At 41.5% G+C, this 27,470-nt stretch overlaps 1 protein-coding gene across 3 annotated transcripts in view; it reads right to left on the reverse strand.

Moving 5' to 3' along the window:
- The window catches only part of lama2 (laminin, alpha 2), a 259,242-nt gene that overhangs the window by 183,297 nt on the left and 48,475 nt on the right, over nucleotides 1-27,470 (reverse strand). For all 3 annotated transcript variants that reach the window (XM_067416687.1, XM_067416686.1, XM_067416685.1), the window contains exons 2-3: nucleotides 22,425-22,595; nucleotides 8,816-8,928 (exon numbers count right to left, since the gene is read on the reverse strand). In XM_067416687.1, the coding sequence (XP_067272788.1) occupies nucleotides 8,816-8,928; nucleotides 22,425-22,595 (284 nt within the window). The remainder of the gene's footprint in view (nucleotides 1-8,815; nucleotides 8,929-22,424; nucleotides 22,596-27,470) is intronic.

The raw sequence follows: 27,470 nt of genomic DNA on the forward strand, positions 1-27,470 counted from the left end.
TGTGGTGGTGTGGGTCAGTTTAAGGGTAGAGTTAGGGTCAGGTGTGGTGGTGTGGGTCAGTTTAAGGGTAAAGTTAGGGACAGGTGTGGTGGTGTGGGTCAGTTTAAGGGTAGAGTTAGGGTCAGGTGTGGTGGTGTGGGTCAGTTTAAGGGTAGAGTTAGGGACAGGTGTGGTGGTGTGGGTCAGTTTAAGGGTAGAGTTAGGGTCACGTGTGGTGGTGTGGGTCAGTTTAAGGGTAGAGTTAGGGTCAGGTGTGGTGGTGTGGGTCAGTTTAAGGGTAGAGTTAGGGTGTGGTGGTGTGGATCAGTTTAAGGGTAGAGTTAGGGTCAGGTGTGGTGGTGTGGGTCAGTTTAAGGGTAGAGTTAGGGTGTGGTGGTGTGGGTCAGTTTAAGGGTAGAGTTAGGGACAGGTGTGGTGGTGTGGGTCAGTTTAAGGGTAGAGTTAGGGTCAGGTGTGGTGGTGTGGGTCAGTTTAAGGGTAGAGTTAGGGTCAGGTGTGGTGGTGTGGGTCAGTTTAAGGGTAGAGTTAGGGTCAGGTGTGGTGGTGTGGGTCAGTTTAAGGGTAGAGTTAGGGTCAGGTGTGGTGGTGTGGGTCAGTTTAAGGGTAGAGTTAGGGTCAGGTGTGGTGGTGTGGGTCAGTTTAAGGGTAGAGTTAGGGTCAGGTGTGGTGGTGTGGGTCAGTTTAAGGGTAGAGTTAGGGTCAGGTGTGGTGGTGTGGGTCAGTTTAAGGGTAGAGTTAGGGACAGGTGTGGTGGTGTGGGTCAGTTTAAGGGTAGAGTTAGGGACAGGTGTGGTGGTGTGGGTCAGTTTAAGGGTAGAGTTAGGGTCAGGTGTGGTGGTGTGGGTCAGTTTAAGGGTAGAGTTAGGGTCAGGTGTGGTGGTGTGGGTCAGTTTAAGGGTAGAGTTAGGGTCAGGTGTGGTGGTGTGGGTCAGTTTAAGGGTAGAGTTAGGGTCAGGTGTGGTGGTGTGGGTCAGTTTAAGGGTAGAGTTAGGGACAGGTGTGGTGGTGTGGGTCAGTTTAAGGGTAGAGTTAGGGACAGGTGTGGTGGTGTGGGTCAGTTTAAGGGTAGAGTTAGGGTCAGGTGTGGTGGTGTGGGTCAGTTTAAGGGTAGAGTTAGGGTCAGGTGTGGTGGTGTGGGTCAGTTTAAGGGTAGAGTTAGGGACAGGTGTGGTGGTGTGGGTCAGTTTAAGGGTAAAGTTAGAGACAGGTGTGGTGGTGTGGGTCAGTTTAAGGGTAGAGTTAGGGTCAGGTGTGGAGGTGTGGGTCAGTTTAAGGGTAAAGTTAGGGTCAGGTGTGGTGGTGTGGGTCAGTTTAAGGGTAGAGTTAGGGTCAGGTGTGGTGATGTGGGTCAGTTTAAGGGTAGAGTTAGGGTCAGGTGTGGTGGTGTGGGTCAGTTTAAGGGTAGAGTTAGGGTCAGGTGTGGTGGTGTGGGTCAGTTTAAGGGTAGAGTTAGGGTGTGGTGGTGTGGGTCAGTTTAAGGGTAGAGTTAGGGACATGTGTGGTGGTGTGGGTCAGTTTAAGGGTAGAGTTAGGGTCAGGTGTGGTGGTGTGGGTCAGTTTAAGGGTAGAGTTAGGGTCAGGTGTGGTGGTGTGGGTCAGCTTAAGGGTAGAGTTAGGGTGTGGTGGTGTGGGTCAGCTTAAGGGTAGAGTTAGGGTCAGGTGTGGTGGTGTGGGTCAGTTTAAGGGTAGAGTTAGGGTGTGGTGGTGTGGGTCAGTTTAAGGGTAGAGTTAGGGACAGGTGTGGTGGTGTGGGTCAGTTCAAGGGTAGAGTTAGGGTCAGGTGTGGTGGTGTGGGTCAGTTTAAGGGTAGAGTTAGGGTCAGGTGTGGTGGTGTGGGTCAGTTTAAGGGTAGAGTTAGGGTCAGGTGTGGTGGTGTGGGTCAGTTTAAGGGTAGAGTTAGGGTCAGGTGTGGTGGTGTGGGTCAGTTTAAGGGTAGAGTTAGGGTCAGGTGTGGTGGTGTGGGTCAGTTTAAGGGTAGAGTTAGGGTCAGGTGTGGTGGTGTGGGTCAGTTTAAGGGTAGAGTTAGGGACAGGTGTGGTGGTGTGGGTCAGTTTAAGGGTAGAGTTAGGGTCAGGTGTGGTGGTGTGGGTCAGTTTAAGGGTAGAGTTAGGGTCAGGTGTGGTGGTGTGGGTCAGTTTAAGGGTAGAGTTAGGGTCAGGTGTGGTGGTGTGGGTCAGTTTAAGGGTAGAGTTAGGGTCAGGTGTGGTGGTGTGGGTCAGTTTAAGGGTAATGTTAGGGACAGGTGTGGTGGTGTGGGTCAGTTTAAGGGTAGAGTTAGGGTCAGGTGTGGTGGTGTGGGTCAGTTTAAGGGTAGAGTTAGGGTCAGGTGTGGTGGTGTGGGTCCGTTTAAGGGTAGAGTTAGGGACAGGTGTGGTGGTGTGGGTCAGTTTAAGGGTAGAGTTAGGGTCAGGTGTGGAGGTGTGGGTCAGTTTAAGGGTAGAGTTAGGGTCAGGTGTGGTGGTGTGGGTCAGTTTAAGGGTAGAGTTAGGGTCAGGTGTGGTGGTGTGGGTCAGTTTAAGGGTAGAGTTAGGGACAGGTGTGGTGGTGTGGGTCAGTTTAAGGGTAGAGTTAGGGACAGGTGTGGTGGTGTGGGTCAGTTTAAGGGTAGAGTTAGGGTCAGGTGTGGTGGTGTGGGTCAGTTTAAGGGTAGAGTTAGGGTCAGGTGTGGTGGTGTGGGTCAGTTTAAGGGTAGAGTTAGGGTGTGGTGGTGTGGGTCAGTTTAAGGGTAGAGTTAGGGTGTGGTGGTGTGGGTCAGTTTAAGGGTAGAGTTAGGGTCAGGTGTGGTGGTGTGGGTCAGTTTAAGGGTAGAGTTAGGGTCAGGTGTGGTGGTGTGGGTCAGTTTAAGGGTAGAGTTAGGGTCAGGTGTGGTGGTGTGGGTCAGTTTAAGGGTAGAGTTAGGGTCAGGTGTGGTGGTGTGGGTCAGTTTAAGGGTAGAGTTAGGGTCAGGTGTGGTGGTGTGGGTCAGTTTAAGGGTAGAGTTAGGGTCAGGTGTGGTGGTGTGGGTCAGTTTAAGGGTAGAGTTAGGGACAGGTGTGGTGGTGTGGGTCAGTTTAAGGGTAGAGTTATGTTAGTATAGAGTGACCATCACTCCATCAGGTGTGGTGGTGTGGGTCAGTTTAAGGGTAATGTTAAGGACAGGTGTGGTGGTGTAGGTCAGTTTAAGGGTAGAGTTAGGGTCAGGTGTGGTGGTGTGGGTCAGTTTAAGGGTAATGTTAGGGACAGGTGTGGTGGTGTAGGTCAGTTTAAGGGTAGAGTTAGGGTCAGGTGTGGTGGTGTGGGTCAGTTTAAGGGTAGAGTTAGGGTCAGGTGTGGTGGTGTGGGTCAGTTTAAGGGTAGAGTTAGGGTGTGGTGGTGTGGGTCAGTTTAAGGGTAGAGTTAGGGTGTGGTGGTGTGGGTCAGTTTAAGGGTAGAGTTAGGGACAGGTGTGGTGGTGTGGGTCAGTTTAAGGGTAGAGTTAGGGTCAGGTGTGGTGGTGTGGGTCAGTTTAAGGGTAGAGTTAGGGTGTGGTGAAGTGGGTCAGTTTAAGGGTAGAGTTAGGGTGTGGTGGTGTGGGTCAGTTTAAGGGTAGAGTTAGGGTGTGGTGAAGTGGGTCAGTTTAAGGGTAGAGTTAGGGTGTGGTGGTGTGGGTCAGTTTAAGGGTAGAGTTAGGGACAGGTGTGGTGGTGTGGGTCAGTTTAAGGGTAGAGTTAGGGTCAGGTGTGGTGGTGTGGGTCAGTTTAAGGGTAGAGTTAGGGTCAGGTGTGGTGGTGTGGGTCAGTTTAAGGGTAGAGTTAGGGTGTGGTGGTGTGGGTCAGTTTAAGGGTAGAGTTAGGGTGTGGTGGTGTGGGTCAGTTTAAGGGTAGAGTTAGGGTGTGGTGGTGTGGGTCAGTTTAAGGGTAGAGTTAGGGTGGGGTGTGGTGGTGTGGGTCAGTTTAAGGGTAGAGTTAGGGTCAGGTGTGGTGGTGTGGGTCAGTTTAAGGGTAGAGTTAGGGTCAGGTGTGGTGGTGTGGGTCAGTTTAAGGGTAGAGTTAGGGTCAGGTGTGGTGGTGTGGGTCAGTTTAAGGGTAGAGTTAGGGTCAGGTGTGGTGGTGTGGGTCAGTTTAAGGGTAGAGTTAGGGTCAGGTGTGGTGGTGTGGGTCAGTTTAAGGGTAATGTTAGGGACAGGTGTGGTGGTGTAGGTCAGTTTAAGGGTAGAGTTAGGGTCAGGTGTGGTGGTGTGGGTCAGTTTAAGGGTAGAGTTAGGGTCAGGTGTGGTGGTGTGGGTCAGTTTAAGGGTAATGTTAGGGACAGGTGTGGTGGTGTAGGTCAGTTTAAGGGTAGAGTTAGGGACAGGTGTGGTGGTGTGGGTCAGTTTAAGGGTAGAGTGATGTTAGTATAGAGTGACCATCACTCCATCAGGTGTGGGTCAGTTTAAGGGTAATGTTAGGGACAGGTGTGGTGGTGTAGGTCAGTTTAGGGGTAGAGTTAGGGACAGGTGTGGTGGTGTGGGTCAGTTTAAGGGTAGAGTTAGGGTCAGGTGTGGTGGTGTGGGTCAGTTTAAAGGTAGAGTTAGGGACAGGTGTGGTGGAGGGGGTCAGTTAAAGGGTAGAGTTAGGGTCAGGTGTGGTGGAGGGGGTCAGTTTAAGGGTAGAGATAGGGTCAGGTGTGGTGGTGTGGGTCAGTTTAAGGGTAGAGTTAGGGTCAGGTGTGGTGGTGTGGGTCAGTTTAAGGGTAGGGTTAGGGTCAGGTGTGGTGGTGTGGGTCCGTTTAAGGTTAGAGTTAGGGACAGGTGTGGTGGTGTGGGTCAGTTTAAGGGTAGAGTTAGGGTCAGGTGTGGTGGTGTGGGTCAGTTTAAGGGTAGAGTTAGGGTCAGGTGTGGTGGTGTGGGTCCGTTTAAGGGTAGAGTTAGGGACAGGTGTGGTGGTGTGGGTCAGTTTAAGGGTAGAGTTAGGGTCAGGTGTGGTGGTGTGGGTCAGTTTAAGGGTAGAGTTAGGGTCAGGTGTGGTGGTGTGGGTCAGTTTAAGGGTAGAGTTAGGGTCAGGTGTGGTGGTGTGGGTCCGTTTAAGGGTAGAGTTAGGGACAGGTGTGGTGGTGTGGGTCAGTTTAAGGGTAGAGTTAGGGTCAGGTGTGGTGGTGTGGGTCAGTTTAAGGGTAGAGTTAGGGACAGGTGTGGTGGTGTGGGTCAGTTTAAGGGTAATGTTAGGGACAGGTGTGGTGGTGTGGGTCAGTTTAAGGGTAGAGTTAGGGTCAGGTGTGGTGGTGTGGGTCAGTTTAAGGGTAGAGTTAGGGACAGGTGTGGTGGTGAGGGTCAGTTTAAGGGTAAAGTTAGGGACAGGTGTGGCGGTGTGGGTCAGTTTAAGGGTAGAGTTAGGGTCAGATGTGGTGGTGTGGGTCAGTTTAAGGGTAGAGTTAAGGACAGGTGTGGTGGTGTGGGTCAGTTTAAGGGTAGAGTTAGGGTCAGGTGTGGTGGTTTGGGTCAGTTTAAGGGTAGAGTTAGGAACAGGTGTGGTGATGTGGGTCAGTTTAAGGGTAGAGTTAGGGTCAGGTGTGGTGGTGTGGGTCAGTTTAAGGGTAAAGTTAGGGACAGGTGTGGTGGTGTGGGTCAGTTTAAGGGTAGAGTTAGGGTCAGGTGTGGTGGTGTGGGTCCGTTTAAGGGTAATGTTAGGGACAGGTGTGGTGGTGTGGGTCAGTTTAAGGGTAAAGTTAGGGTCAGGTGTGGTGGTGTGGGTCATTTTAAGGGTAGAGTTAGGGTCAGGTGTGGGTCAGTTTAAGGGTAGAGTTAAGGGACAGGTGTGGTGGTGTGGGTCAGTTTAAGGGTAGAGTTAGGGACAGGTGTGGTGGTGTGGGTCATTTTAAGGGTAGAGTTAGGGACAGGTGTGGTGGTGTGGGTCAGTTTAAGGGTAAAGTTAGGGTCAGGTGTGGTGGTGTGGGTCAGTTTAAGGGTAGAGTTAGGGACAGGTGTGGTGGTGTGGGTCAGTTTAAGGGTAGAGTTAGGGTCAGGTGTGTTGGTGTGGGTCAGTTTAAGGGTAGAGTTAGGGTCAGGTGTGGTGGTGTGGGTCAGTTTAAGGGTAGAGTTAGGGTCAGGTGTGGTGGTGTGGGTCAGTTTAAGGGTAGAGTTAGGGTCAGGTGTGGTGGTGTGGGTCAGTTTAAGGGTAGAGTTAGGGTCAGGTGTGGTGGTGTGGGTCAGTTTAAGGGTAAAGTTAGGGACAGGTGTGGTGGTGTGGGTCAGTTTAAGGGTAATGTTAGGGACAGGTGTGGTGGTGTTGGTCAGTTTAAGGGTAATGTTAGGGACAGGTGTGGTGGTGTTGGTCAGTTTAAGTAAAATGTAAGTGCAATGTAAAACCATAATACACAACAAGTACATTGACTCAAATTATTATTTTAAATGTTAGTGCATAGTAGTTAGGGGACCTAATATAAAGTGTGTCCAGATTTTGTTATGTTTCTGAAAGTCTCCAATTATTTGATGAAAAGTACAGTAAAAACGATGCATCTATCATCCTATCTAACAGAATCATGCTACAAACTCATTTCATTACTCTCTGTGCTGCTATTTTTTCATACAATTTTGCCTCCCATCTATTAATTTGCACGTCGCTTCTCATTCTGCCTGCCCTGCACCCGGTGTCATCTGTTGACTACATTAATTGCATGTCTGTAGGTGTTTGTGTAATTTCCTGCGGCTGGGCGGCAGTGCTCACGCTGGCCTCAGATCAACGTCTAATAAGGGCTGATGGGAGCATTCTGCCCACACACTACTGCAAGTCATTCAACTCCGCTGCATTTCACTGTTCTGCCAGAGTTAACCTGCCACTGCTTCTGTACACACACACACAAACACACACACACACACACACACACACACACACACACACACACACACACACACACACACACACACACACACACACACACACACACACACACACACACACACACACACACACACACACACACACACACACACACACACATGTTGTGTTTCCATGTTTTATGGGGACTTTCCATAGGTGTAATGGATTTCATACTGTACAAACTGTACATCCTATCCCCCTACACTGCCCCTGCCCCTAAACCTACCCATCACAGGAAACATTCTGCATTTTTACTTTCTCAAAAAAACTCCTCCTGTGTGATTTATAAGATGGTTTCCTCATGGGGACCTAAAAATGTCCCCACAAGGACAAGGATTTCGGATATTGCCATCTTTGTGGGGACATTTTGTCCCCATAACGTAGGGATTACCAGGCCACACACACACACACACACACACACACACACACACACACACACACACACACACACACACACACACACACACACACACACACACACACACACACAGGAGCGGGAGGAGAAGAACAGAGGGCCGAATAGAGATGCTTTTCAAGACTGCAGCGCCTCACGAAAGAGCAAGGAACCATTTCATTCCTGATTAGCATTAAACATAATAATATAAAGAAATTATAATTGAACAATATTTTATACCTGGACTGTAATCTATGTACATTTGCATAGACCATTTTTATGAAGGTTTGTTGTGGTTTTGTGTCTATTTAACATTGTATTTGCGAGGAAATCTTTAAAATACGATTCTTAAAACAATTCTCTATTGTTTTGAAGAGGGAGGAATGTCAAACAGGAGGGATTAAAATGCAATTATGACAGAATTTTCAACTATACCTTTAAAAACATTAAATACATTCCTAAATATTTTAGATAGCCTATTAATCTTTAAAGTCCTCCTGTAGTTAAGCATTTTATCCCTTAAAACTCATCTTTGATCACCAAAGACATTTCAATAAAGTTTTTTTTATTTCTAAACTTCATGCCTTAAAATAGCTTGAATGTAACCTGACACCCTTGCTTCATTTAGTATGCTCATATTCATGAATATGCAAATGAGCTCTTCCTCCACTCACTCACACCAGCTCAGAGATCCACATGCTCAACTTCACCGTAGTAAACGCTGCACAATGGTATCGCTCTCTTCAACATCAGACACATATCAGTAATAAATATGATTAGCCGTTTGTTTGACTACGTTATCAAACAGCTAATAATGTGTTAATATGCTAATGTTAGCCTGTTCCCGTTAACCTCTCAGCCTGCCTTCCTGAGAAATGCTTTGAACATCACAGAACATTGTAATTTACATCATATACATAATTCACCCACTATATTGTTAAATATACCCATTTTTAGGGGGCTATTACACATCTTCTGAAAGAATGCAGAATCTCCTGATCAAAACACAGGAAAGAAGAAGCAGAAAGAAGCAATAGCATATAAATCAAAATCTATAGGGCTATAGGACTGCTGATGGACTTGATCTGGGTTTTGATCATCCTTTTGAATCCCATCTGGATGTAATCTTTGACAGCTTTTTGCTAAAAATGTTGCTTTTTTATGAGACTTACATTTATTCAAGTGTTGATAAAGGAATGAATGACGCTAGAATAAAACAGATTATTGTTTAAAAGCAGAGGCTCTGTTCTTTTGATATATTGCATATTGAGATATTCATACAACTGGATGCCATGAAACTGTGTAAATGATCAAAAATGCTGGTGGTGACTGAAAAAAGAAAAAAGCTGGCAGGGAAATATTTCTAATTCCATGAGAATAGTGAGCATCATTGGAATCACTTTCAGAATATTTTTTTCCTCAGCTGATGAACAATAAAAACATTAACAGCCAATCAGAATACATCCTGCATTAAAGAGCATTTGCTTGAACATTTGAATATGCAAAATGGCCTGTGGCTATATGGAATGGCTAGAGAAAACCACAAGATCCATTCTGATTGGCTGTTGGAGAGTCAGGTCTGTTACTGTGAGCCGTTGATGTGGTTTACCTGTTGCAGGTCCAGAGTCACAGTGACGTAATGGTACTCCATCCCGTTCATGATGCTCGGGCTCTGCCACCATCTGTTAGTGCCGTCGATAGCATACTCGATTGGATGCCGCTCTACACACATACAAAACACAGAGAGTGTGAGATGGCGATTTTTCATCTTGAATTTATAGCACAGTCAAAACCAGATTGCATATGTGTAGTATGTTTATGGCTCAGATTAGAGCCCGACCGATATGGGTTTTTCGGGACCGATGCCGATATTAAGCAGTAAAAAAATCCAATATGTTTTACTTCAAGTGGAAATCCAAAAATTACAGAAACCGTAAAGTCTTCATCTTGTACACGCTTTAAAAGAAACATATAACGTTAACGTTATTGAATTATTTTAAAGTGATGCCCTATAAATAAGATTGCTAGTAATCAAAGTCCCTTTAGATCTTTTTGAAACCTGTGAAAGTGACCTTACCGAAGCTGCTGAAGTTAAATTTCTTTCCTCGTGATGACACTGTAATAAAAAAACATTTTAATACCTTTTCTTTTGGTGGTGTTTTGCACTCTGTTATACTACATTATGCCAAAGTTATGTGAATTTATTTTAAGCTTTGTATCCTACGTATCCATTTGAAATTTAAATACACAATAAAGCAAATACATTTTAATGGTGTCTGGAGTGTTTTTTTTCTCTACAGTGCAGCACTCGTACCAGAGTTAGACAGCATATTTCTCAGATAAACGTGCAATTAGCTTGTTTCAAAAACCATCAAAACATACAGAATGCTTTAAAAAAAAAAAAAATCAAGGCCATATATTAAGCACTTTACCAATGACAATCTAGCTACTGTAAAGCCCTAGGAATTTTGTAATATAACTTGCTAAACAGCATGACCGTGAATTTACAAACAAATGAAAAGAGACACTGTATCATTTGATTTCTTTATTAACATCACTGTTTAGCAATTATTTCTAGTAGCCGAAGGAATCTTTTCTTTCTCTTACTTCTCGGTTAAAACACGGGTGGGTGTGTTCATCAGCCCCTGCAAAATCAACACAGATTTTAACATGTGATGAACCATGGTCAATCTATTAATGCTAACGGTACATGGACAAGCTGAGGTAACTTAAACTTGTTAACAGTAGTCTGCTATGTAACCAACAACATTTTATAATACCAACACTGGTAAAGGAGAAAAACATCGTTTTAATTTACTGAAGTTGTGTAACTATCTCATTAAACTGCTAAACAACGAACGTCTTTGTTTAATGAAAACAGTGCTATCGGTAACGTTAGCTGATTTGCATTAGTCTAATAATGATAAAACAATAATTTTTATGAATTAGCTGGAAAAGGACACCCTTAATTTACATAATTTAAACAAATATGATGTTAAACAAATACAATTTAACCACAAATAAACAAAAAGTTGTTTCTAAAGTACTTACACAACAGCTGCATCTCCGTTTTCTGCCATTTTCAAATATATCGACAGCTCCTCTCTCCCGTGGCATCATGGGATAGTAAAGTGTCCATCGTATGCGCACTTCAGAATCTCGCCGGAAGTAGTAGGCCAAGTAGTGGGCCATCCGGGTACTTTTCGCATTCTGTTTTTCTATGAATTCTATGAATTCGGGCATACTACTCTGCTCACGTACTGTTTTTCGCCTACTATATAGTATGGAAGTACGCGATTTCGGACACAGCCCAAGACAAGACCAAAACCATTGTGTGTTGAGACCAAGACAAAACCAATACCAATGCGTGTTGAGACCAAGACAAGACCAAAACCAATGTGTGTTGAGACCAAGACAAGACCAGTGTGTGTTGACACCAAGACAAGACCAAGACCAATGTGTGTTGAGACCAAGACAAGACCAGTGTGTGTTGACACCAAGACAAGACCAAGACCAATGTGTGTTGAGACCAAGACAAGACCAAGACTTTAAGGGGTTAAGACCAAGACAAGACCAAGACCAATGTGTGTTGAGACCAAGACAAGACCAAGACTTTAAGGGGTTAAGACCAAGACAAGACCAAGACCAATGTGTGTTGACACCAAGACAAGACCAATGTGTGTTGAAACCAAGACAAGACCAAGACTTTGAGGGGTTGAGACCAAGACCAAGTTCAATGTGCGTTGAGACCAAGACAAGACAAGTGTGTGTTGACACCAAGACAAGACCAAGACCAATGTGTGTTGAGACCAAGATAAGACCAAGACTTTTAGAAGTTAAGACCAAGACAAGACCAAGACGAATGTGTGTTGACACCAAGACAAGACCAATGTGTGTTGAAACCAAGACAAGACCAAGACTTTGAGGGGTTGAGACCAAGACAAGACCAAGACCAATGTGTGTTGTCACCAAGACAAGACCAATGTGTGTTGAAACCAAGACAAGACCAAGACTTTGAGGGGTTGAGACCAAGACCAAGTTCAATGTGCGTTGAGACCAAGACAAGACCAAGACTTTGAGGGGCTGAGGCCAAGACAAGACCAAGACCAATGTGTGCTGAGATCAAGACAAGACCAAGACTTTGAGGTGTTGAGACCAAGACCAAGACCAATGTGTGTTGAGACCAATGCTGCGTTCCACTCCACTTTTAGACACATACTTGCAAACTTCCCTAAACACTTCCCCTTGGAGGAATCCCTGCCGCCATTTTGAAGTGCACTTTGTGAAGTGGACAAGGGAAGTTTATATAGACAGACCCTTGCTCTCGATTTTGACCGAGGGAGCCAGTCTACTTCATGTACACTTCATGCAGCTTATATACCACAATGCAACACGATTGTGACGTCACCTCATATCGTGTTTAATTTACCCCACCACAAACACATACATATAACATGCTGCATGAAGTAAAAAAATAAATAAATTAATTCTATAGGGTATTCCAAGTGATCAAGGGCTTAGGACGTTCCAGGTCAGTCCATTGCAAAGTTTCCGCCAGTAGTGGGCACTCATGCAACGTAAGCAATCATGCACATCCGAGTGAACGAGACGGAGAGAAGTTGACGAGTGAAGGGCATAATAAAAATGAACTGGAACGCAGCACAAGACAAGACCAAGATTTTGAGGGGTTGAGACCGAGACCAAGACCAAGACCAGACTAGCACTCCTAAATTTCATACGGATACACATTACTGCCTGTAAAATTACTTATTTTTAATAGAAGATACGTTATATAGAGCTGTTATACCAATCAAAAGGAATCAACAACAACAAAATCTTTGCACTGGTGATGGTACAGAAGATGAATCTGAATTGGTAAATTATAAATGCATAAATAATTTTCTTTTTTACTGTTTGTATAAAAGTAATATAATGTTTGCAGTCATGCTCAAATTTATGAAAATAGCTCTCTTGCGATATTGCTAAAAATCAAGATCTCGTACAAATACTTTTTTTGTGATAACATCATGAATTTTGTGAGCATTTGTATTCATTTTGGTGTCATTTGAAAGAATCCCTCATTTCTGAACCAACACAAATAAATCAAAGTTGAAATAAGTTATTGACTGCATCTAAAGCAGTAAGTTTTACATCCAATCACATTAATGATGTTAATAATTTAATCAGACAATGCACAGGCAATTTAGTGCTATCCCAGCAGCTGTGGTCTTGAAACAAAACCCCCGAGTACAAATGTGGTCCAGACCGAGTCAAGACCTTCAAAAAATAGTCTTAAGACTGGTCTCGAGTACTACAACACTAGGGCCGTCCTGTCCTTTAGACGAGATAGATTGTCAAAAAAAAGAGTAAATCACAGCATCTGATGCAAGTGCACATCACAATAATCTACACTGGAAGAGAGAGAGACATGCCAGATCCATCCTCTTAATAATGATGGCAAAAAAACACTTTAAGTGTCTGTATATATGTATACTTAAATATTAATATTTGATATAATCATATATATTTGATTTTGTATTTAAAGTCATTCTAATAAATGGTGTTTTTGGCCTGGTGAGGAAGACGTAGTGTTTTAATCGAGCTCTTTTCTCTGAAGAGATCAAGAGAGATTTGACTCCTCGTGACATGAGCCCTTTAGAAAAGCAGCATAACACCTCATATTAAACCACGACAGGACACGACGGTGCTTAATAACGTGTCTCTGCTGGCTTTTACCTTCGCCAGCTGACTGGGGTTGAATAAAACCGTCTTTTGAAATAAAGCTATCTGCTCTAATGAGGGATGAGTTTTATAAGCGCTGAAATACTCACATTTATCTCAGCGCAGAGCCTGTCGAAAGGGGAACTATATGAGACAAACTCCAATCTTTACAGCTAGATCCTTAATCAGGCAAAGATGATTAAAGTTGCCCACTTAATCATTTATTTGACTGCATATATTCTTTTCTAATTTATGAGCGAGATCTAGGTTTCATTTAAAAGAACTCCCCCGCTGGTTAAGTCACATCTCTCTCTCTCTCTCTCTTTCTCTAATTTTCTCTAATTACATGTTATATTAATCACTCTCTGGCTGTGAGTGTGTGGGTGACTCTTGTGTGTTTGAAGAGAGCTCAGATTAGAGCGTCTGACTCATTACTGACAGCGCCGGAGTCGTTCCTCCAGTGACGGCTCATCTCAAACGCATGCTTTAAGACCTTTCAGACACATCAGAAACCACGACATTAACACCTGAAAGAACGGCTTTCATGAAGGAGAAGCGCACAATGGACATGTCTGGCTCACATTTCACCACAAAACTAAAGGGGAAAATAAGTGTGTTTTACATATCTGTGGACCATTAGGGCAAGTTCACCCACAAATGAGCCTGATGTTGACCTGCTGACCCCCAGGGCGTCCGAGATGTAGGTGTGTTTGTTTCTTCAGGAGAACACAAATGAAGATTTTTAACTCAGCCGTTGCTCGTATAATGCATGTCAATGGGGTGTATTTCTATGAGAGTAAAAAACACACACACAGACACACACACACGAGTCCATATTAAACCCTGTGGCTCGTGGAGACACACTGATGTCTTAAGACACGAAACGATCGCTTTCTGCCAGAAACACAACAGTATTTGTGTTATTTTACCTCATATCAGACGAATCTCATCTAGTAACACACCAACTTCTCCAATTAAAAATAATGGCTAGTGTGGTCACTGGGATATATATAAATCTAACAACTTGGCATAATATTTGGAATGATTTATCGTGAGAGAAAAACCCCCAAAACGTTTTAATCTCATAACAGCAATTAATGGAAACGCCGTAATGTCGCAATAGTTTATCCACCTTTAGAAAATACTGCAAATGTATTGCGCAAATCTGTAATGGAAATGAAGCTAATGACACATATAAAAGTTCAGTGTTAATATGCCAAAGCGTTACAGCCTCAGAATCAGCTTGGCATCACGTCAACAAGTTCTTTGATGCGTTACTCAAGAACTTTTTGGTCTATCAAAACGCTTTTCATAACTTTTTGCCGGCATACTCTGAAGATGATCTTAGCCAATTTGGGTGGAATTCAGACCAACGGTTTAAAAACAGGAGGTTTCCAAAGAGATAGCCCAAGGAATTTATCACGACCAGTTTTATTAAAATGGGCAAAAATAATCAAAAGTTACTTGCATTATTCGAGGACGGTTTGGGTTTATCAAACAGCTTTTGATAACTTTTTGCCAGTATGGTCTGGAGATGATCTAATAAATTATGAAAATCAGGCAAACCGTCAAAGGCAGGAAAATGTACATAACAGAAAATGCCATCATAGGGTGCAATCAAATCATCCTGAGACAAATAATATTAAGGTTCAAAAGTTATTATCAAAATGTAAGTGAAACTTTGGACAGGTGGTGGCGCTAGAGGGATTGAGTCAGAGACTCTAAGTTTACTGTGGTGAATGTTTGGACGGTCCTCTATCTGTGTGCCAAATTTCACAACCATTGACTCCCATGACGGAAGAAAACCGATACAATAGGTGCCATCACACTATTCGGTGCTTGCTCCATTATAATATATCACTATGGTTTTTCACATTGCTTTAAACACTAAGTAAATGACATGATTTAGGTTAAAATCATATCTACACTCACATTTAGAGCACTTCTCAAACAGCTGTTTGAGGTGACACTCACTGACTACGGTTAAAATACTTAAAACTAACATCAGAAACAGGATGTGATGTCATGCATGAAGCATAAGAAGAAATACAGAAAGTTAAAATATTCAAAAACACCATCTGCTCTACTTCCCAGCAAGCCATGCAGCTTTGAAGTTTGTTTTCTTTGTATTGAGCCAATCCGTGACATTTACATCCTTTATTAATCAGACATCTTGTGGCTGTATGATTGTCACTGAAGTCCACAGAAGGCGAGTTGAACTGAGAACCCATGTGCAGCTTTTATTAACAAAACTTGAACATAATGCTAAATAAACAATGACTTGACTAAACCTGAACATGACAAGAAACATAAACTCACCAAACTGCAGTAACAAAACAACAGACAGGAACATGAGGGATATTCATACTGAGAGACAAGAAACACCTGAGAACAATCAAGCAATGAATGAACCAATGAGAATACAGCACACATGACTAGACCAACCAATCAGACACCTAGACATGTGTGACAAACAGGAAGAATGACCATGACTAAACTTCAAAATAAAAGACCTGAAAACAAGAACATGAGCAAAACTCAAAACCAATCAGACTAAAATAAATAACTAAAGTGGTATGATGTGCGATAAATGTTAGATATTGTGTGTGATGATGATGACAGTAATGGTGACTGTGATTCTTTGTTATGAATTATGTGTGTGTGTGTGTGTGTGTGTGTGTGTGTGTGTGTGTGTGTGTGTGTGTGTGTGTGTGTGTGTGTGTGTGTGTGTGTGTGTGTGTGTGTGTGTGTGTGTGTGTGTGTGTGTGTGTGTGTGTGTGTGTGTGTGTGTGTGTGTGTTTGGTGTTTGGTGTTATGTGTACCATTTGTAAATGAGTCAAATATGAATTATCCTAAACTAAAAACATGGTTTTCTTACTTCGTATTTTTTTGTGTAAATTTTTTTTTGTGTGTGAAAATTGCTCAAATCAAGATAAAAAACGAGATTAAAACAAGCAAGCAATTAATTTAGTCTCTGTTCGAATTAAGATTTTTTATTTTTTATTTTTTTAGCAACAACTCAATTTAGATTCTCTTGTAATTTTACTCATGTAGTAAATGCATCTTGATTTAAGAACTTTTTTATATTTTTACTGTAAAGCAAGAGAAAAATACTAAGTAAGAAAAGCATTTTATGCGTTCTTTAAAAGTGCAAAGCATAGTTTCCTTGATTTCGACATTTATTCATTAATTAAGGAGAAGTGATTCTGACCTCGATTCTGATCTCAAATGTTAATCTTAAGAAAAAGTGATTAACAATGTTAGATTAAACGGTTCCCATGCACACTTATCATAAATGACTATAGGCTGTTTAATATTTTGAATATATGAGCAGTAACTGGTTGTGTTTTTGGTCCTGAATTCAATCTAATTCACCGCTGGTTCCTTTGCGATTTTCCTATGAGGTTTTATAAAATAATTTAAAAATTTTTTATTTATGTGTAAAATAAAGCCTATGGTAAACATAAATGTACTGTACTTTGACATTGTATTCTAGAAATGACACAAAAACATGAATTTTGAAGCAGTTCATTTTTTAAAATGTTTGGTTTTAATAACTAGATAAGATGTAGTTCGGGGTGTGAGTGTGTGAAGTTTATCGTTGTAGAATAAAAAGTCAAAGTGTAGTCAGGTTATGTTCACCACAGGCTTTTACTCAAAGCAAGGAGAGTCTGCCTTTAGCTATTATGCCAGCCGCAGCTGAACCAGCTTCCTGAACAGATCAGATGTGCTCCAACAGTCGCCACACTCAAATCCAGACTCCAAACACATCTGTTCAGCTGCGCATTTACTGAATGAGCTCTGAGCCACTGTATGTCCGACTGATCGCACCCTATCTTATCTATACATCATCTTTTTATTCTTTTATAACTGTTTTGGTTTACCTTTGTTCTTATCTTTAGTTACTGTAATATAACTTTATTTGTAATTTTCTTAAAGGGGGGGTGAAACACTCAGTTTCAGTCAGTGTCATGTCAATCTTGAGTACCTATAGAGTAGCATTGCATCCTGCATATCTCCGAAAAGTCTTTATTTTTTTTATAATTATATAAGAAAGATGCGCTGTTCCGAGTCTTTCCGAAAAAAGCCGAGCGGGTGGGGGCGTGTTGTGTGAGCGGAGCTAAATAATGACGTGTGCGCGCCGCTGCTATTGTGTTGAGTCGAGTGCGTCGTAAAGCTGTGTCATCCCTAACAGCGGGAAAAAAACTTTATTCAAAATAAAAATATGCCTTTTAATCAGATACAGCCATACATCTATGATCCGGAATCAGACCCAGAGGCTGCAGTTGAACAGGAGCAGCAGCAAAAACGACTAGAGCAGGACGTCTCTATGTGGTACAAGTTATACACTAACTATATAATATGCTTAGCTACTTGTGTTATTTACATATTTATACTTGAATTATATCGTCGTATTTTTGTCTTTGAAGGTGTACATGTGGGAAGTGCAGTTGTGCACGTGTGTTTGTGTGTTTACGCGTGGTTTGTGTAGACAGTAAGCGGACTGGTTTTGCACGGCAGGCTAAGTTAGTGTTTGAAAGACACGGAATAGTAGCGCATTTGAATGAAGAAGCGCGCTTATTTAGTTCAACATATTTCCCCCCTCTTTGTGTATTGTTGTTTGGAGTGCTTTTACAATACACAAACATAAAGTTACACATATAGTGGCCAGCTAAACAAATGTACACGCACTACACATCGCATGCTCCATTGATCAATTAACTATACGTGATCATGTTTGGGCTACTTGATGAGCATAGGCAAAAACACAGACATTTGAAGCAGTCTCACTCAACGCCTGCGGTTCTATCGTTGGGACCTTTATCGTTGGGACTGCTCCATCCTTCAGCATTAGGCGATCGGAAAATCCGGCGTCGAGCTGGGCCTTGTTTATGAAACAGTCGGCACCGAAATGCAGCGAACAGATATAAACATTCGCGCAACTCAGTTGCTGATCTGGAAAAGCAAATTACATCCACTGTTGCCTTAACGCGGGGTTTTTGGGGAATCTGTGCAGGACTGTCTTGGTCTGGCAACCAAAAACGCACTTTTTTGGTGACATTGTTATGTGCACATCACCTGTGCAGCGCAGCCTACAAGCCAGCGCTTTGATGGGCGTAGCCTGTTGCTTTCGCTCTCTCCCTCTCTCTCTCTCACGCTCTTCCGGTAGAATTGTCCGTAAGGCCCATACAAGGAAATTCCGCCCCCATTAACGTCAAAGGGGACGCATGATCGCAAAAAACTTGCCGAAACTTATGACTAACCGGAAGTAGTATTTTTGACAAAGAAATACTCCCATCAAACGTCCACCTTAACTTTTGAAACTTTGTCTATGTTTAGTATGGGATTCCAAGTCTTTAACAGTGTAAAAAGATCAGTATGCATGAAACAGCATTTCACCCCCCCTTTAACCAAAAATCTTTGACTCTTCTGTTAAGACAGGGGACCCCCGTAATTTTCTTTCTTAAACCTGGTACTTTTACTTCTTATGCATATGTTGTGATTATTCTATCAATGTTGTAATGCCTTAAAGCACTTTAAATTACCATTGTGTATGAAATGTGTTATATAAATAAACTTGCCTTGTCTTGCCTTGCTTTATTTTACAGAGAAATTGAAAAACCCCATTATAAAGCCATAATCGAATTAGCCTTCCGGGATCTGACGTCATCCCTGCACCGCTCTATGAGGTCTCGATCCCCAGAGCACAATTAGGAATGACCGGCCACTAATAGATGTTATCAAATATTATTCCAACAACTTGCCACACATGACATCATTATTAATGGTGGCCGTCTGAAGCCTTTTCAAGTCTCTCCGCCACCTCAATTATGCCTAAATGCACATTTCCCCCCATGTGCATATGAGAGAGATGCATTCACTGATATATACAGTGGGTACGGAAGGTATTCAGACCCCCTTAGATTTTATATGGCAGCTATTTGCTAAAATCCTTTAAGCTCATTTTTTTGTCATTAATGTTCACACAGCACCCCATATTGACAGGAAAACAGAATTGTTGACATTTTTGCAGATTTATTAAAAACTGAAATATCACATGGTGACCCTCAGACCCTTTGCTGTGACACTCATATATTTCACTCAGGTGCTGTCCAGTTCTTCTGGTCATCCTTGAGATGGTTCTACACCTTCATTTGAGTCCAGCTGTGTTTGATTATACTGATTGGACTTGATTAGGAAAGCCACACACCTGTCTATATAAGACTTTACAGCTCAGAGTGCAGGTCAGAGCAAATGAGAATCATGAGGTCAAAGGAACTGCCTGAAGAGCTCAGAGACAGAATTGTGGCCATTCTGCTGCACTTAAGGTTCCTAAGAGCACAGTGGCCTCCATAATCCTTAAACTAAAGACGTTTGGGACGACTAGAACCCTTCCTAGAGCTGGCCGTCCAGCCAAACTGAGCTATCGGGGGAGAAGAGCCTTGGTGAGAGAGCTAAAGAAGAACCCAAAGCTCACTGTGGCTGAGCTCCAGAGATGCAAAGATGGGAGAAAGTTGTAGAAAGTCAACCATCACTAAAGCCCTCCACCAGTCGGGGCTTTATGGCAGAGTGGCCCGACAGAAGCCTCTCCTCAGTGCAAGACTCATGAAAGCCTGCATGGAGTTTGCAAAAAAAAAAAAAAAAAAAAACACCTGAAGGACTCCAAGATGGTGAGAAATAAGATTCTCTGGTCTGATGAGACCAATATAGAACTTTTGTCCTTAATTCTAAGCGTTATGTGTGGAGAAACCAGGCACTGCTCATCACCTGTCCAATACAGTACCAACAGTGAAGCATGGTGGTGGCAGCATCATGCTGTGGGGTGTTTTTCAGCTGCAGGGACAGGATGACTGGTTGCAATCGAGGGAAAGATGAATACGGCCAAGTACAGGGATATCCTGGACGAACACCTTCTCCAGAGTGCTCAAGACCTCAGACTGGGCCGAATGTTCACAGAATGTTATCTAAAATAACGAAGGAGTGGCTTCACAACAACCCGTGACTGTTCCAGAAGGGAATCCCTGACCTAAACCCAATTGAGCATCTCTGGAGAGACCTGAAAATGGCTGTCCACCAACATTCACCATCCAACCTGACAGAACTGAAGGATCTGCAGGACGAATGGCAGAGGATCCCCAAATCCATGTGTGAAAAACTTGATGAATCGTTCCCAAAAAGACTCATGGCTGTATTAGATCAAAAGGGTGCTTCTACTAAACACTGAGCAAATGGTCTGTATACTTAGGACCATGTGAGATTTCAGATTTTCTTTTTTTTATAAATCTGCAAAAATGTCAATAATTCTGTGTGTTTCTGTCAATATGCGGTGCTGTGTGTACATTAATGAGAGAAAAAAATGAACTTAAAAGATTTTAGCAAATGGCTGCAATATAACAAAGAGTGAAAGTTTTAAGGGGGTCTGAATATTTTCCGAACCCACTGTATATTTAGGTTTATATTTGAATTCATTTTGTGGTTCTTGAAAATGAAAAACTGGAATGACTTGTTCACTTTGGTGAGAGGCTTGTCTGCCTAGATCTGCTGAAAATGAAATTTCCTCGAACTAAAGAATAAGACCAAAAGATTTCCAGGACAATATTATTTCCGCTATTTGGCTTGAATAAAGGTATTTTTCTCCCTATCAATCATAACCTCACTCATCAGTTCTTGGATCATTTTGAGTGAGACTTGTTTCATTGATGTACGATAAGAACCACTAAGGGGTGTGTTTCCTTAAAGCCACTATAGTCGCATGTTCCATTGATACCAATCTTTGATTTAAAAAGCCATGTTTCTAGCACCTGTAAAACAGCTTTCTTCAATCTAAATTAAGAAATATACTCTCAAATGCAAAATGCTGAACAGTTAGTACATGCGTTCATGAGCTCAAGGCTAGATTATTGTAATGCTCTACTGGGTGGTTACCCTGCTCTCTTAATAAACAAACTCTATATTAGTGTGTGTGTTCATGAGCTCAAGGATAGATTATTGTAATGCTCTACTGGGTGGTTGCCCTGCTCGCTTAATAAACAAACTCCAGCTGGTCCAAACCGCAGCAGCTCGAGTTCTTACTAGAACCAGGAAGTATGATCATATTAGTCCAGTTCTGTCAACACTGCACTGACTCTCTATTAAACATCGCATACATTTTTAAATCTTGCTTACTAAGCACTAAATGGTTTAGCTCCCTAGTACTTGAGTGGGCTGTATAAATTAGCTCAGCCGGAACCGGGAACACTTCTCATAACACCTGATGTGCTCGTTAGTCTCTCTGTTTATCCCAAGGTTATACTGTAGTCAGCCGGATCCGGGCCGTGTCCAGATCAGATGGAGGACCTGCACATAGACACAACCACAACTCATCCCTGAAGTGTCTGCAGAGATCCTGCTAACTAGACTCTCCCCTATGAAGGCCTCGACCAGTGGTACTGATCCTAAACAAACCCGTCTGCGGCGTATTAGTTTAGTTTTTTTGTTTATTAGTTTATTCGGTCATTCATCCAAAGAGGGAAAAAAAACATAAAACAAAACAAAATTTAAGAAAAAAAAAACTATATAATCCTTCAACATTTCCCGTACGAAAGGAAAATATATTTACCAATATATTACTTGAAATATATTATAATATATTATAAATACATGGAATAATATATTGATGGTATATTATTCCATGGTATATTATTATATAAGGTGGAAAAGCCTTTGTATTATACAATATATTATATATTCCTTTAATATATTGCACAATATACAAATGATTGCCGCTTTCATATATGGCAATATATTGGAGAATATAAATATAAAATCCTATATATGTCCCATATATTGCCTAATGTATTACATGATATTTTCCAATATATTACAATATATTTTTGTTTCGTAAGGGTTGAAAGACAAGGACAAAGACCGAAAGGGTCGAGGCTGAAGTCTAAACTTATTATGCCTAGCCCTCTTACCATAGGACAATATATCAAGAAGAAAACCAAATCATACATACTTTACTTTACATTACCAAAAACTGAAATTAAAACAGAATTAAATAAAGTTAATCATCTTGATGACGCCGATCTTCAACCAGATGGAACTGGATAAATATTCTGAATGCTCCAATCCAGTCTGACTTCTGATCTAATGCTGTCTGAATCATAATCACACACTGTTTGTTCATTGGCCAGAGGAGAACTGGCAAGCATAGTTGCTTTTAGGAAATACACCCCTGACCGACTCAGTCTAGTCTGTGAATGAACTTTTCAGACTAATTCCAGTGCAACACTAAAGAACATTTTTGTCTATGAATCAGACATTGCTATTAAAAACACACTTCCTATTCTTTCAAAGAGGCCTGTGAAGTGAAGAATACATGTGTGTTACATGAGCGACTGTGCCACGTGATTTTGGAACGCAGTGATTTATGAGCAGAAAAAGCCTTTGATTAGAGCATATCAAATGGATTATGCACAGCATGAGAGCAGTGTGTGTGTGTGTGTGTTCTGTACCGAGATCATTAACACTCTTCAGGTCACAGGTCCTACACTGAGGGTTGTTCACGGGCCGTCCAGGTACGTGCTCCACTAGTTTGCAGTACATCTCTGGTCCTGTTTCTCCACACGTGGCGTTGGTCTTGATCTCTGCCATGGAGGCCAAGTTCAGCACCGCTGGGAAAAGACCTGCACACACAACACACACACCGTTAGCTGTTACGATCGCATCTACTGCACATACAACACACACACCATCAGCTGTTCCGATCGCATCTGCACACACAACACGCACACGATAGCTGTTACGATCACTTCTATAGACGGCTCAACCGCAAAAACACCCAGAGATCACAAAAAAAAAACCTGTGAAGAGGACCACATATAGCCAGAGGTTAACTTTGACCATTGGTTTGAGTCTTCCCGGACTGCAACATAGCATCGGCCCAGAGCCGGCCTGATACGCGTGGCATCCACATGTACCCGATGTGACACTATGTTACTGTCCGGGTTAGCATTACGATTGCAAGCAGTGTCAATAAGGTCAAAAATTTGATGTGCGGTCAAAATGTGTGTATGTCGTTTGAATGAGTGTTCTCACCGATACGCTTATTGTGCTTTGTGGAGCTTTGATGTATTTTATAGACTTGATATTGATTCTTGTTTAAATGTGGTGAAATCCTAGCCTGGTTAAAACCAGAGCATTCTCAGTAGTAACTGAGTTATCGTCTGGCAAAGCTTCATAGACAAATCATTTCCAAAGGGGCATCACCAACAGACATCGCTCAAATGGCTCTAGACCTAAAACCAATCGAAGGAGATGACGATTTCGGAGCGACAGAGAATCATCTGAGACAGCAATTCTCTGTTTGTGATTTCGAGGAAGATCTTGCATTGGCTTCAGACGACTTTTGCCGTTGTTGTAGAAGAAATATGATAATAGCTGGTGTCCACTGCCACTCCATCAACATTTTTGCAAAATGTGGAAACCCTAAAAGCATCTCAGAGCGACTGAAACATCTTGGATTGACGGTCGAACAGAAAACATCGAGCTCTGGTCGCATTGGTCCCCGTTGTAAAGCATTTGTGTTGCGATTAGAAACCATCAATTTGAAAATAAAATAAGTCTTTGGAAAATTGTCTCACAAACTTTATTCAAATTCAGTCATTTCAGATGAGTTAGAACATTTTCAGACTTGAGCAAAGTTACGCTATTTAGAACTTTTACATGATTGCCAGATCTAGTGTGAGGAAATAAGCACAGAAAGGCCATATCCAGATGTGTGTGTGTATGATCACACTCCTCATCCTCCTCATCACAGTAGTCGGTTTAATTCACATCTCGGAGCCCAGTATTGTTCTTTACTCGGGTTTTAACAAAAAGGAAAAGTTTAAATCGCTTAAAACAGACAGTGATAAAATCTCTTTTTTTAAAACTCAGAGATGTGGAATTGAACGAGAATTAAATGACCACACGTCCAGGGTTTTTGTCTAAATACAGGAGGTAATTTGGCCGGTAATTTTTACGCAGGTGGTGGAAGAAAAACACTGACATTCTGGATTCGGATGGCAATAAAACCACAGACTATCCCCTGTAAATGATTTCAGAGTTCACATTACGACTTTAGGAAGTAGGACATTTCCAACAGCATGTGAAGACACATAAACATCACTGTCATGGTCAATGATTTTAGCACTCCAAAACATTTCAGTCGGAACCATAAAAAGGAATTTGTTCTTGCTTCACCCTGATTATTCAACTTGCCTGCTCAGACAAGTGTCTATAGAGGAGACTTTGATTCAGTCTCTGACTGCCAAACGTTTCTGCAGAAATGAGCTATGGGAAAGTTTTATTAGAACAAACTTGAGGATGTTTTGAAACAAAAGGAGAATATCAGTAACGAGAGACTTTAAAGCTGCAGATTTAATGCGCCTTGTTTCATCAAACACAGCCTTCATCAAAATAACACAGCAACAGTTGAATTATGAAACTAGAGCTGATCCTGCTTTGTGAGAGCTGCTTTCCCTGTCCTAGTTTCTGTAATTAATACTCTTTTAGTATCCACTTCACACATTTCCCGGGATTTCACAAGATTCAGATAAAGACAATATGAAGCAAAATGACGTCACTTCAGCTCATGTTCAAATCCTCCTGAGAGAGTTTGTTTTAATAGTTTGTATTAGCTTAATTCAGAATAGACGCTTACTACAGTTATTGTGCTATTTAAAGAATGCAAAAATGCACCGTAAATCAGAAAAAAACATTAAAGCATTGTAAAATCCAACAGTGATTCTAACTAACATGTTTGAGCCAGCGTTACTTAATGTCTTAACTTAAATGCAGAAATCTAGTTATCTTTACTCTTCACATACTATGCCTTGCTTACTCAGAAAACCCAAGTTCAGATGAAATGTTTGGTTTGAGGGCCATTTTGTTAAGCAAAAAAGAAAACAGAAAAAAAGAAATGAAAAGCGCGGCAATTTTTAATAGACTTTTGACTCATTTCCTCCACTTCTGCAGTTTTCTTTCTCTAGTGGCATTCACTCAAGTCATCTCGAATGCTGAATTGTTAATACAACTTAAAAATATGAGAGAATTTCACATAAGCTGATTTCATAAATGAATGCTGATTTTCCTAAACTGTTTTTGTTTGATCACCATTATGGGGATCAGTGTTCCCACTTGGAACTTTAATTATATTATTGTCATTCTCTTTCTATTTATGCAACAAGAAATCACAATTATTTGATTTCAAGGGAAGAGAAGTATTTAACTGTACTTATTTGTTTTTTTTAAACTCATTTTTGCCTTTTTAGTAAAGTAAATTCCTTCCTGTCCCAGCATGACTGCACTCATTGCACTTATTAGGTGGGGTTGTTTTTCAGGGCTTGGCCCCTTAGTTCCAGTGAAAGGAACTCTTAATGCGTCACCAAGACATTTTGGACAATTTCATGCTCCCATCTTTGTGGGATCAGTTTGTGGACGGCCCCTTCCTGCCCCAGCATGACTGCGCTCCAGTGCACAAAGCGTCGCTCCATAAAGACATGGATGAGGAGTTTGGTGTGGAGGAACTGGACTGGCCTGCACAGAGTCCTGAGCTCAACCCGATAGAACAGCTTTGGGATGAATTAGAGCGGAGACTGAGAGCCAGGCCTTCTCGTCCAACATCAGTGCCTGACCTCACAAATGAGCTTCTAGAAGAATGGGCAAAAATCCCCATAAACACACTCCTAAACCTTGAGGAAAGCCTTCCCAGAAGAGCTGGAGCTGTTAGAGAGGGTGGGCCGACTCCAGATTAAACCCCACGGGTTAACAATGGGACGGCATTAAAGCTCATGTAAAGGCAGGCATCACAACACTTTTGGCAATATAGTGTATAAGAATCAGGGTTGGAGACCAAGGCATGTATGGAGAGCATGGTCTAAATCTTGAAATAAGCAACATTACATTGGGTTTTCTGTTGTGTATGAGAGAGTGTGCACAGTCGGTCTGAATCAAAGAGCATTTGATCTCCTGAAATCAGTCTCAGCTGCTCCAACAGATGTTCAATGCGAGCTGGACAAAAGCGAGGTTCTCCTCTCTGTCCCAATCGCTTAAACTCTACCGTGCTCTTTACAGTGAATTCTCTGGATGCTAGAAATGGTTCTGCCGTTTAGTTGCAGGGATAAAGTCCTTTCACACCGCGCTTCATCCAAACACATCTGAGCTTAGCAGCTGCCTCAGGAATGACCACAATCAAATGGATATTACGCTCAATATGGGACACATTTCTAAAGCATAACAAGGACATTTTCCCAGGAAGCATTAACAACTTCCAGCTTGGATGTTTTGAAACCGGAGCTTAACAAGCCAATTCATCATCTGTTTCAGTGTTTACTCATGTTCCTCACACATTCTGCTCACATTCCTCTAAGTGCTAAACTTACAGGACATTTTTATTCTTTTGAAAATTGAATATTTGAACTTGAATATTCAACATTCAAAACATATTCTGCAGTGATTATGGTCCTGACGGTGCAACTCTCATCAGCTCATAAAATTGTGTGTTGTTAAGCAATGGTTGGTAATATTTATAAAAGACATTTTAATGCAAAACTAGAAGAATGGTTAAAAAAAAGAGTTACACGTTTCATTCCTGATCAAATAATCATTGTTGAATAAATCGATTGAGTGAATAATTCAATTACTCACTTACTGTCACATTGTCACTCAGTGTTAATTTCGTTGACTAATAATTTTCGTCATAATTTTCGTCAACAACCTTTTTTCACAGATGAAAACGAGACGATAACTAAATAAAAACTAGTGTTGGATGACAAAAACTATGAGGGAAATCTACTGTCATTTTCGTCAACGAATAAAATGTTATTGAAATAAAAATGTTTTTTTTTTACTATACTCTGACGTGTAATCTTCGTTCATCTGGAACTGGTCTTTTAGGGGTTTTTTCTTCCGAAAACTCATCTAAGACTGATGGGTGATAGGGCTTTTTCCTCATTTGCTCCAAAGTTATGGAATTCTTTACTGATTGATTAAATCTCGCTTTAAAACTCGTTAAGATAGCTTTAAATTGAGCATTTGTATCAATTTTATATGCTTTTAATTTCACATTTATTTCCCTTTTGTTCATTTTTTATGCTTATTGTTTATTTTTCTCTTTTTCTTATCTGATTCTGTGCAGTGCTTTGAGATGTACATTTAAAGGTGCTATAGAAAAATAAAGATTTATTATTAATATTAAAAACTGTAAATGTAATAATTCAATGACTCAATTATAAAAGAAAGAGTTACGTTTCATTCCTGATAAAATAAGCGTTGTTGAATGAATCAGTTGAGTGAATAATTCAATTACTCACTTATTACATGAGTAACCATGTAATATTTATATTACATTTATACATTTTTCCCTTTTATCTGCATAGTATTTCAGGTTTTGCATAACTCAGCTGGTAAAGCATTGCACTATACAACAACAACATGTGATCATGCAATCGTGGGTTTGATCCCAGGAAACACACGTGTTCAGAAAGTGTGTATGCACTATAAATCACTGGGAAGGTTTA

The sequence above is a fragment of the Pseudorasbora parva genome, chromosome 15, assembly GCF_024679245.1.
Source record: "Pseudorasbora parva isolate DD20220531a chromosome 15, ASM2467924v1, whole genome shotgun sequence".
NCBI lineage: Eukaryota > Metazoa > Chordata > Actinopteri > Cypriniformes > Gobionidae > Pseudorasbora > Pseudorasbora parva.